The following is a 12,980-nucleotide window of genomic DNA, read 5'->3' as shown; positions in this document are numbered from 1 at the left end:
GCGGCGAGGGACTTAGCGACCTTCTCCCAGGGTGGTGCGGAGCTGGCCGCGATTGAGGATATACCACTTCTGGTAGGCGGGTCCTGGTGGGAAGGGTGGAGGGGGGGACTCATCGAGGTGAGCATCGTCCTCCTCCTCGTGGCTGTGGCGATGCTAGGAGGTGTTGTCATTTGCGGCCATGGTGACAGGACAGGGGAGGCAGAACAGGGCAGGCAGGGGCAAGGGTTAGGGGCAGAGGAGGGCGAGAAGGAGAGGAAAGAGGAGAAAGAGGATGGATGATGATAGAGAGAGAGAGGAAGCAACACTACTCCTTCAGTGTAGGATGCTCCCAGCATGAGAGAGAAGAGAGAGGAAACGTCGCTCTGATACCATGTTGAATAGTGCGCGAGGGAGACAAGGAACGGAGGAAGAGAGAGAGAAGAGAGACACGAGACACCGGAAGTGGAACCCTAGAAGTGCATCAACTGAGCACACATGATAGGAATATATAGAGGGGACCTGGGGCGCTATATATAGACAGACTATATATAGCCTATATATAGAGAGACTATATATAGCTAACATAAGTATCCTGGGGTTTTACCCCCCTTTTGGAGCCAACGGAGCCATCAAATTTGGGTTCCGAGTAGCAAAGAGGAAGCTATGTTTTTTTTTAAATACATGTTTTTTGTCTATGAGGGGCCTCCAGAAGATCTAATGCTTGGAGATTGTTTCTTAGAAGTACTAGAAAGGAACTTCAAGTTTTATCAATACATATTGATTTGATTCATTGTGCTTTGTCTTTATCATGTTTACCTCTTGTCTTTTATTTTTCTTCTCTTCTATCTCCTATCCTCCAATTCCTTCTATCTCTGATCCCCGGTGGATACGACCTTTCAAAAGAAACCCCTTTAACATTGGTGAACCCAACGTGAAAGGTCATTAGAAGGAAAGTCAAGATGGGAGAACCTTCGAACACAATTTCCGGTCATGTTTTGTAGTAGTTAGTGCAGAATATAAACATGCTTATGTAGGTACAACAATAGGTGATACTGGCTTTTTCTAAAACAAAAACTGTTGTGATAAATGCTCTGCAAGCAGTTGAGCGTGAGAGATGAAGTTATTCAATGGCAGGAATGTATTTGCTTATGTACATACCTATGCTCAAAAGATGGAATTCTTTGGAGTGGCTCAACTTGCATGTAGCTGGTATTTTGTACAGATTATTGTACATGAACTGAAAGCATAAATTACTGAATTGTACATGCAGGATGCTGACTAGGTAGCTTTCGAGAAGACACTTAGGGAAAAACTTTACATTGAAGACTTTTCAGGAGTGGGTTTTACAACTCAATAAGGGTCTTTTGGCAACAAAATTGTTAAGAGAATTTGAAAGACGATTTGAGTAGCTAGATCTTGCAGAACTGCAAGCTCTTGCAAGTCAGAAAATTGAATTTTTTCTATAAGCGATAGATCCTCAGCTTCAATAGAAGCTTGATGATTTGCTAAAGCATCAAACTATAGAGACAAGTCTTAAAACTGAGTGGAGATGGGGGAAATCGTGTGCATCGCGATTGCAGTTGACAGGCAACAAACGACACTCTGGGAGATTCTAGATCAAGTGTCCTAGGGTTTTACCCCCCTTTTGGAGCCAATGGAGCCATCAAATTTGGGTTTTGAGAAGCAAAGAGGAAGTTTTTTTAAAAATACACATTTTTGGTCTATGAGGGATTGCCAGGAAATCTAATGCTTGGAGATTGTTTCTGAGTAGTGCCACACAAGGAACTTCAAGTTCTATCAACACATATTGATTTGATTCATTGTGCTTTGTCTTTATTATGTTTACCCCTTGTCTATTCTTTTTCTTCTCTTCCATCTCATATCCTCTACTTCCTTCTATCTCTGATTCTCAGTGGATACGACCTTTCGACAAAAACCCCTCTGACATTGGTGAACTCGACGTGAAAGGTCATTAGAAGGAAACACAAGATGGAAGAACCTTCAAATACAGTTTCATGTGATGTTTTGTAGTAGTTTGTGCTGAATATGAACATGCTTATGTAGGTGCAACAACAATAGGTGATACTGGCTTTTGCTCAAATAGAAACTGTTGTGATGAATGCTCTACAAGCAGTTAAGCGTGAGATGAAGTTATTCAATGGCAGGAATGTATTTGCATATGTACATATCTATGCTCAAAAGATGGAATTATTTGGAGTGGTTCAACTTGCATGGATCCGATATTTTGTACAGATTACTGTACATGAATTGAAAGCACAAATTACTGAATTGTATATGTAGGATGCTGACTAGGTAGCTTTCAAGAAGACACTTAGGGAATAGTTTTACATTAAAGACTTTTCTGGAGTGGGTTTTACAACCCAATAAGGGTCTTGTGGCTACAAAATTGTTAAGAGAATTTGAAAGCCGATCTGAGGAGCTAGATCTTGCAGAACAACAAGCTCTTGCAAGTTAGAAAATTGAATTGTTTCTATAAGCGATAGATCCTGTGCTTCAATAGAAGCTTGATGATTTGCTAAAGGATCAGACTACAGAGAGAGGTCTTAGAATAGAGTGGAGATATATCAAGGAAGCTATTATTGCACTTATGAAAAAGCATAGAAGAAGAGAAAGATTGCATGTCTCTAGCTTGTCCACTATTACGGGCAAAACGGTTGATGTATTCAATAAGCCACCCACTACTGTGTCTATGGCTACACCTATTGTTCCTCCCAATGTTGGGGAGAAAGATGTATTAGATGAATTAGTCAAAGGCATGCGCGATCTTCAATTGAAGGTCGCAAAATTGGATGAAAAAGGACAAGAGGAAAGGGGACGTGCAAGAGTCTCTAAGCCAAGAAAAATATGTATATGGTGTGATAGTTTGCAGTATGAGAGAAAGGATTGTGCTACCTATCTAGAGGCCTTAGCATGACACCTCACCTTTTGAAAAGATGGCGAGATCCATGCACAAGAAACATGATTGCCTCTTGCTTTGAATTTTAGAAAGGGAGATATGTAAAAGTTGTTGGAAGACCTGGCTGTCTGAAATGCTTATGCGGTTTTACATGCTTCTACTTTTGGTCTACACTTGGATAGAATGGATGACCAAGTGATGGTTGGTCTAAAGGCTGCAATATGAATACATGCTTTGCATATAGCTGAAAAGAGGAAAGTTATTGATAGTAAAATGTCTCATGCAGGGCAAGACATTTGTGACATACTGGTTGGGAATCACCAGTAGATGCATATTCAGCAAAAGGGAAAAATAAAGATGTACTTGTGGAAGAGAAACAGAAGAGAGATGAAGATAATGCAAGGATATTCAAGGAAGTGACAAGAAGATGTGTGGATTTACCTTCAGTTGCAAATTCGAGCCACCTCTCGAGCATGTTATGGAAGAGATTGGGCAAGAGCGAAAACAAGATAACAAGCAAGAGGGCAAACATCTAGGATATAAGTTGCACTCTGATATTGAGACAGGTACACATTCCTTGGAAGATCCTATAGTGGAAGAGTCATCCATTACATCTATAGATTTTCTTAATGCATCTGAAAAGGTTTACAAAGATCATGTTTTACATGATGCAGGGACTCAAAGGGATATTGGTGACTTGTTGGATGCATATGATTTGCAGGACAAAGTTATTGTTTTTGACATAGTTCATGAGCTCGAGGATATGCCTTTAGAGGATGTTAGATGTGATGCTCCACAAATAAAAAATGTTTTGAATGCTTTATCAGAGGCCTTGATAGAAAATTCTAAGATGATTCAAGATATGGACTGTTTCACAATTTTTGTGATGGTGAGAATGTGTTGAATGCAAGTGAGGATCAGTTTATGTTAGATGTGGAGCAAAAAAATTATTAGAAGCAACTTCCCATGCAATGGAATTTGAAAGAGCACGCATGTTTCTATGTATTTGTTGATGGGTGCATTCATAGCATGTATATAGAGATTCAACAGCCTCTAATGTATGGTACACTCCCAAGGTCTTATGACCCTAGAGGGGGTACTAGGTATGGCTCAAGAGTTATGCAGATGCTGAGTATTTTACTATATGATCCAATGGGATGCCTTCTTATATGCATGATACAGGACAAGTTGATGATATGGGTGTTTGACCCGGGTGGTGCATCAGTGGCACATACCAAAGGATGTGCAGATTCAGAGGGGGTGGATGTCATGGCACTATACGCAGACACCGTGAAAAACTCTCGAGTTCATCATCATTTGACATTCTTATTGATGTAGAGAGTCAATGTCATGTAAGTCATTAGTGCTAGTATCTCTGGCATGGATGGTCCAAAAATACTCGATTTTTGAACAATTTTAGCATATTTTTTATATTATTTATTATAAATATCCTAAAAAGCTAAGGAAACTTCTAGAATAATGTGGCATACAAAAAGCAAGGGGATTTTTCATGAAAAAGAAAGATGGACAAAATCGACGCATCACTATTGTACTTGACAGGCAGTAAACAACACTTTGGACTAGAAAAAGAGGAAGGAGTGAATTGGGAGATTCTTGATGAAGCGTCCTCCGGTTTTACCCCCCTTTTGGAGTCAACAGAGCCATTCGATTTGGGTTTCGAGTAGCAGAGGAGAAAGTTGTTTTTTTTATACACATTTTTGGTCTACGAGGGACCTGTAGGAGATCTAATGATTGGAGATTGTTTCTGAGTAGTGCCAGAAAAGGAACTTTAGGTTCTATCAATACATATTGATATGATTCATTGTGCTTTGTCTTTATCATGTTTACCTCTCGTCTATTTTTTTTCTTCTCCTCCACCTCCTATCCTCTACTTCCTTCTAACTCTGATATTGGGTGGATACGACCTTTTTTCACAAACCGTGACAACGGGTAGTGTAGTAGATATTGAGGGTGCCACGATTGGCTAAAAGAAATTAGCTCTCTCGAAATGCCATACAAATATCTCATTGAGATATCCCCCCATGAAGAATTTCACCCTTTCCTAGTGTCCCCATGACTCTAATTGGTTTGGTACCTTCCATAAGCTAATAGATACAAGATGTTTTAACAAAGCCTATGAATTGCAAATGTTTAGAAAATGAATTAAAGCATGAAAAGAGCTATTTATTTTTACATGAGTGACTAGCTACAAGCTTAGCAACTTTGATAAATCCACTAGCTCTCCATGCAAGATATCTAGGTTCTTCAAGTAGAAGAAACTATTGGGAACCACACTTAACAAAAGCACCCTAGAGGAATGCATTAGAAGGGTGACAAACCTTTATTACTATTGCCTAATGACCACCTTTATTACCATTGACTAATGACCAAAGTAAGCTTTTTGCTAAAATTAATAGCAATGGAACCTTAGCTCGAACTCCTAGAAATAGAATTAGCAACATCCAATCTAAAATGACATGTCTAATGTGGATCATATTGCTTAAAGAACTTTGAACTAATATAGATAAGAAAAAATATTCATTGGTAATAAGAATTGTCTGAGGTGACCATTTAATATTTTCGTTCGAAATATTAAGTCGACCTTAAATCCCGCGCAATAAGGCACCCCCAAGTAATCTCCCACATCGTAAAAAGTTGACAGTTAAATGCTTACCTTGCACGCATGTTAATAAACCCCAATGGTGTTGTGCAAATAAGGCCAAGGCTAAATCCCGCAAGCCGCACGGGAACACCCTTCACGGGGAAAAAGGGGTTAATTGATAACTTTAGTGTAAATTTTTTTATTAATTGCCCCTCCCCTCAGCCGATGCATGGTAGGGGAGAGGTGAGGGAGGGTGAGTAGTCCTTGAGAGGTGGAGTGCATGGGGGAGGGAGAAGTCATGCAAGTATTCCACATTGGTGGCTATCTCCCCCCCTTAAAGGCTATATAACCTCCCCCTTAAGCTTGGGGGGGAGGGGAGGAATTGCAGCCGCCTGAGGAGGGAGCGTCGTGTTGTCAGGGGAGTCGCTGCCAGGATCTGCTGCCTCCATCACTTGCTGTGCCACGTCGTGCTGCTAGCTGCCTCGTCACCATCGCCATCACAGTCGTCATCCTCACCCTCCTCCCAATCATCACTCCTTTCTCTCTCCACAACCTTATCTGGGAAACAGAAGCATAGAAGCTTTTTTTTGGAAGATTCTAAAGTAAAGCCTCCATAGCCCCTTTTCACCCACACCATCTCGGTTTTCCTAAAACCGTATGTGCTAGGGCCGCGTCCCGCGCAGAATAGACTGTCTTGGGCAGAGAGGGTTCGATAAGCGAAGGTAACCCCCAGGGAAGGTTTCTAAAAAAAGTATCTACGTCGTCTATGGCTCCCAAGAAAATGGCAAGAGGCACACACGCGGGAGTTCCTACCCCGAGCATACGCATGGACATCCCTACGAGTCCTCATGCGCAAGTTCTTAGAAGTTTAATTCTGCATAAAAGGAATGCATTAGGCACGTTTAATTTTCATGGGAAAGTTATGAATGCAAATTACTCATTTGTCTTACGAGTTTTAGTTGCATGTTGCACTTTGCTTGCATTTCCAAAGTGACAATACTAAACGCATATTGCATATGTTAAAAGGATGAAAATTTGTTTAAATTCACCCTTGTCTTCCTTGTGAGAAAGAACAAGCGCATATTGCATTTAGGCAATAACTTCCTTCTTGTGATTCGCATGAGAAAATCATTAACATCCGTTAGATGTTGTCCAAAGAATTGCATGGCATGAAAAGGAAGCCATGAACTTGCCTATTACATGCAAAGATGCGTGCATTTTAAGTCGGATTAGTTGCCATAGAACGAATTAAGTCAACATTAGTCTTATGACATTTGTCATGCATGAACTTTATTTATCAAAGTTGTATCTAAAAAAGGTTGCATGTCATATTAAAGCCTGAAATTCAATTGCATTAAATGAAAGGTTTGTAGGCATAGCTCTTGATGTAAATCTATGTAGGTTTTATGTAAGTTATCCCCCGAATTGTCAATCATCATGATTTTTGCAAGGAAAAGAAATGGTCTTTGCAAACCTTATAGTTGCATAGAAGTAAAAGTCTATGATTCGCATACCTGTATGGAATGTTGCATCTTGAATTTATTTATTTGCACCTCTTAGAAAAAGTATTTGCATATCTTCTAAGCAAAGATCACTCTTGTCGCAAGACAATTATATCATTTTAGGTAGATCACTTGTAATGGTATAACCCTCAAGGGATTCGTAAAAGCATGACTAGTTGATACCATGAATACTTCAAAGTGCTAGGTAGGGTTTAGCACGTTAAAAATTCTGCCTAGTATCGCACTTGGGGCACCAAGTCAAGACTTTTGAAGGTCCTACCCACATTCACAGAATGCTTGGCTTAATTGGACACCGATACAATAACGATCTAGGATTTTTACCCTAGGGAAAATTGGCCTAATACTAGACTTCGATTGAGTTTAGGAACCCTAGGGCCAAGCATTGTTGACCTAGTATGGTTAGGGTTGGGTTGGGTCAAGAAGACATCCCGAACCCTACATCTTGATCAAGCGTATTTCTTTACCAAGAAATGCCATTGATGGGAGATTGAATCCACAAGTTAGATGTGCCTCCTATGCAACAAGTTGCAACGTCGCATGGCTTTGTGTCTTAATCACAAGATAGATTTGCCACTCCTTGGAACAAGGTTGGCAGGTTTCAAGTACAAGATTAATTTTCAAGAGGATGAGTAGTTGAATTTAATATGACATGCAATTGACAAATCAAGTTAGAGCGACAAAGTCGCCAGGATTTACTGTCTTAATTTAAGGAACCTAAGGTGTTGGTTAATTTGGGTTAATAGGATATAAACCCTAACCCAAGGATAAAAGGGTAAAGAAGCAACGAAACCCTTGTGGATCTTGCCAAGTCGCAATTGATCCCAGATCAAATGTTGGATGCATTCGGAGAGAAGGATTTACACCTTAGAAGTTGGCCAAACAAACGACCATTGGATTGATTGTGTTTGTACAGTTTAGGAGCACTATTTGTATTTCTTTGCTCAAGGAACTAAAGATGAAAAAATAGTTAATGCTTCCAGTTGAAGGCTTGGAGGGAGAGGCAGCATCAGCTACCCTCGACTGTCTTCCTGACCCTAACCAAGGGGGTTGTTAGCCGCACCGGGGACGTGGACCAAACCCGCCACGAGAGGTCTCTCCATGGGTGTTGCTTGGAGAAAGAGGACGCTTGGGTTCTAGGGGGGCTCTGGTTGTAAATTCCTTGCCTTCGGGTCCTGCACAAGAGGCCGATGTGACTCAGGATTGGATCTCAAGGCCCATATACTAGTCTATGGGCGAAAACTTGGTTTAGTAATCTCTGAGGATTGTCGGATTATATGATGTATTCCAAAGATTGATAAATAAGATCAAATGTTGAAAATGAACTTATTTGACATTGTTTTTCTATGTCACTGCTAAGTTACGTGAAGGAACTGATGAATGATTGGTTAATTAAGGGAGCTATTTTTGCATGTCAAACTAAACGTGATAGATAATTAGACAACTAAAGCAACCCTGGGGAAAGTGCGGTGGATTTGGCCATGGGTCCATCCTACGGATGGGTGGTCCCGGTTGGCCGGGAACTTTTCTCAAAAGAAGTTGACAGCAAGGTAACGATGACTTAGAATCTAGGAAGCTAGAGTCCCGATTTGTGTTGTTTTAGGGGAACGGAATGGGACTATGCCTTATGGGCAGAGAGGTCGAGCTTTGCATCCCTCTCGTTTCCCATTCTTCTTGAACCAAGTGCAGCATGAATCCACTTCGACCATGACATTTCTGTGTAAAGTAGTTTGCTTGGGATTCGACAGTAGCTACTGTTCTAGGAATTTGACCACTTGAAGAAACCTTGATTCAAGTCGGTCCTAAGTGGGAATGGCCGGAATGCTTCCACTTTGTGGCAGACTCGGGAAGACCTTGATCGCAAACCCTGTGACATTTCGTGGGAGTGCCGGGCCGCGCTTTTTGCACTCTTTTTCCGATGGGCTGCTAAGATGTGTCTAATGAGAGAATAGGTGGACACATTACAGTTGGTATCAGAGCGAACCAACGAGGATTTAATACCTTCAAGGAAACTTACTGAGGTGAAGTAGAGCAAATGTTGTTGTTAAGAACATTTCCTTACTTACTTATCAATGCTGACTTGCAAAATCGCGAAGCATGGAATAGATTCTTGGTGTTCTAGGTTATGTTTATGAGTGCGATGCGTGCTTCAAATTATCGACAGAGGATCGATATGATGAATATCCTAGACCACATCTACAATCCTTCACCCCTGTACATGGAACGGAGATGGATGGGTGTTTCAGGGATCTATTACATAGCTGCCCACCGATTTGTATACCTTCAAACCAACCTAAAGAGAATCAAGTGGCTGGAGGACTGAAAGATTGTAAAGCTGTTCATCTTTTTTGAGACTCACGCAAACGCCACCCTACATATCGGTGGTCAAAAGGTCAAGAAAAACAAGTATGTGTATGAGGAAGTGACTTGAATAATCCCTGCCGGACGACAGAATCAAGGTGTTGGGACGTTATGAGAGGAACGGGTATCAAAGAAAATGATACCCTAATCTTCCTATGACCTATTGATTTCTGAAAATCCATGACCCCAATCCATATTATTACTCAGTTCCCATAGCTAAATGTAACACAATCTTATTCTCCTCGAATTAATGTATTAGCTTGTTCCATCTTCCTAAAAATAATTGTACTTGAAAGGGCTATGCCCATATGAATGAAATAGACTTTTTATCAATGATTGTCTTGACTGTGAGTATTGATAAAAAAGTTAAGTGATTAGGTCACTTGGCTAAAAGCTGAATTAGGCATGTAATGTAAAGTGGAATTCCTACTGGGAGGAAAGTCGACTTCGATCAGATTCAGGGTTATGAACCTAGGTATCCACGAGTGTTTGCTCAGAATGGATTGGCTTAAACCTAATGATGCCCACGTTCACTGTGGAAAGGGCCAAGTTTCCTTTTGAAATTATGAAGGGGAATTGGTCACAACTCAAGGAGAGACTGGTAAGCCAAAAATTCAACTGGCCAAAGCGTCTCGGATAATAAAAGGAGTTAGAAAAGGGCTACCTGTCTATTTGATCAAGCTAAATAAGCTAGATTAGAATCAGGAGTCTAGTGAAGAATCTTCATGGGTAAAGGAGTATGCAAACGTATTTCCTAAAGAGTTAACAGAACTTCCGCCTCAAAGGGAAGTTGATCATGAAATCAAGCTAGTGCCGGGCGGCGCTTTCTGGACTCTCTTCCCGATGGGCTGGTAAGACGTATCCAACGAGAGAATAGGTGGACACGTTACAAACCACAAAAATTGAAACTAATATTTTCCTAAATTCCAAAGCTAATTAGAATGTTTTGAATCTCCTAAATATCACACTATCATTTCACCCTACCACTCCTCACCTTGCAAGAACTTGTATTAGGGGACAATTTTCGGACTACCTCCTACCATGTTGGATTGGTTGAGAAACATTTGGCACAATAGAAACATAACATTGTTTAGCAGTGAATTGGTTGAACCTATAGATGATTTTAAACTAGATTTTGTGTCACAAGTTCATAATGACAAGGACAAAATAACAAGGGAACATCAATGTGGACCAAAAATAAAACTATAGATAGCAAGCATGAAAAGGAAAGATTTCGGGCCCAAATCAAAGGGGTGGAAGAAATAGAGAAGAATGCATGGACAAAAATGTCTCTTGAGGAAGTTTCAATACTAAAACACAAAAAATTTTGAGAATACTCCAACTCAAGATGCAAGGAATACATAATAAACCAGTAAATATATAAGGTAGTAATAATTAAAATTTGAACTACAACCCTTCCTAGGTGCTATTGACCTACTATTTTATGAAAAGAAAGTATTGGAGTTGTGCAACCTCAACTTTTTATAAATAAACAAAAGCTGCATTCTTTATCCTCCTTTGATTCTTGTGGATCCAGTGTGGATCATTGAATTTTGTTTTCTATTGGTCTAGCTTTTTCTTCATTGCTTGCTCTATTCTTAAAGTTAAGGTAGGCCATGGCATGTGAGGATCAATTATAATGGCAATATTTTCTTACCTAAGCTCGATAACGACAACATGGTACAGTATGAACCTAGGAAGACGCTAGAGGTTCATTTAGATTTAACACAGTACCTAAATGGATGATGAGTAGGATTTTATGGAGTGTCATGATCCGTCAAGATTGTGATGGGGGTCATAGGGCACGGGTGTGGTGAGAGAATTAGGTACTAGTGTCATGCAACGTCATAGAGATTTGATGAAGTAGATGGATCAAGGTGGTTAAAGTGGAAATGATAGACCTGCATCATCAATGAATGATATATGTGAAGCTGGCAAACACATAGCCACCACAAGGGGAATGTATTGTTTCCGTATGTGTGTGGTAGTGATAGCCTTGTTTGGCTTGATTTTTATGTCACAAAAACAACACAATGGCATTGATGAGCTATGAAGATGGATGAGGGTTAGCCATGGTAAACATGCATAGACCATGAGATGCCCTTCTTACTAGAGAGCACCCATTCATTCTCCTAGAGAGAGATAAAGAGAGAGAGAGAGAGAGAGAGAGAGAGAGAGAGAGAGAGAGAGAGAGAGAGAGATTCATGCATGCCATCAGGTAGCCACCCTTTTTCTCTTCCCATAACTATTGATGTAGCTATAAGAGGCTGAAGATGGCAGAGCAAAGGTTGAAATAACATTGTTTTTATAACATGAAAAACATAGTATCATGTTGCAATGCTTACAAGGAGATAATGTTGGATAATATTGTTGGTGATGACAAGAAGGTAGTCTATAGTGCTAGCGAAACGATATAATAGTTCCATAAATGTTCAATGAGTCTAGCATATGAACTCCACGATGTCGTATTGCTGCGCATTCGAGGTGTGAAAACCACCCAAAAGTTGTGTGTGTGATTTGATACTTTGTACATACTTAGTCGTTATGTTTGCTCTTTTATTTTACGTGGGTAATATAGTGAAGAGGGGTTTGAAGCAAGAGGAAGAAATAAGTCGTGATGAGCAGACATACACGATTGCCCTTCAAGCCTGTGGTGCAATTGAAGATAAGGGATCAGCTACTCTAGCCATGTCTAAAGAAATTGGTCAGGCATTACAGGTAGATGCCTGGAGCAAGGGCTTCACTTCAGATGCCTTTCTTGGTGATACACTCCTGAATGTCTATAGCAACTGTGGAGCAATTGCAGAAGCTGAGTGTGTATTTGTCAGCTTAACTTCTCACAATGTTGTTTCATGGACAACACTGCTTTCGGCATATGTAAAGCAGGGCCAAGTTGAGAAGGCCTTTCTGTTTTATAGGCAGATGCAGGAATTTGGTGTGAATTCAGACAAGCAGGCCCTAATTGTTGCTATTCAAGCATGTTGTGATCTTGCAGCGAGTGTGACATTTAAAGACAGTCTTTTACTAGAAAGATCCTTGCAAATCAGTCGAGTGTTGCATGCTGATGGTTGGCGAAAGCAATTCCTGTCAGATGTGTTTGTTGGTAGTTCCCTTGTCACTCTGTACAGTAAGCATGGTTGTCTTCTGGAAGCTGAAAACATCTTTTCCAAAATCCCCAAGTCTGATAATCTTTTGTGGACTGTAATGCTATCTGCCTATGCTGAGGAGGGCTTAGGAGAAAGGGCTCTACAACTGTACAGCCAAATGCAAGTGGAAGGCTTTGCTGCAGACTAGCATTCATTGTCAATGGCCATCTAGGCATGTGGTACACTTACAGATGGAGAAGCTATTGTTTGGGTAGAAAAATTGCCTCTACTTGGGTTTCTGGAAATTGGCCAGACATTGCATCATGATGCTTGTATGAGGGGTTATACTTCAGATGTCTTTGTCGGCAGTGGCCTTGTGAGTATGTATGGAGCACATGGGACCATACAAGAAGCAGAGAGTATGTTTATTGGCTTACCGTTTTGAAATGTCGTATCATGGAGTGCAATGCTATCATCGTTTGTTGAACGAGGTCAAGGAGAGAAGGCATTGAATT

The 12,980-nt window shown here is 40.5% G+C and overlaps 1 protein-coding gene across 1 annotated transcript; it reads left to right on the top strand.

Annotated features, from left to right (window-relative positions):
* Positions 1–12,067: 12,067 nt before the first annotated feature.
* Positions 12,068–12,673, top strand: LOC148030962 (pentatricopeptide repeat-containing protein At1g03540-like). The gene has a single exon (XM_087685518.1). It carries the CDS (start codon positions 12,068–12,070, stop codon positions 12,671–12,673), a length of 606 nt encoding a protein of 201 aa, XP_087541644.1.
* Positions 12,674–12,980: the final 307 nt, after the last annotated feature.

The sequence above is a fragment of the Lygodium microphyllum genome, chromosome 9 (genome assembly GCF_053477565.2).
Source record: "Lygodium microphyllum isolate KBCC chromosome 9, Lygodium_microphyllum_v1.1.10, whole genome shotgun sequence".
Lineage (NCBI taxonomy): Eukaryota > Viridiplantae > Streptophyta > Polypodiopsida > Schizaeales > Lygodiaceae > Lygodium > Lygodium microphyllum.
This window is presented reverse-complemented; position numbering and strand designations above follow the sequence as displayed.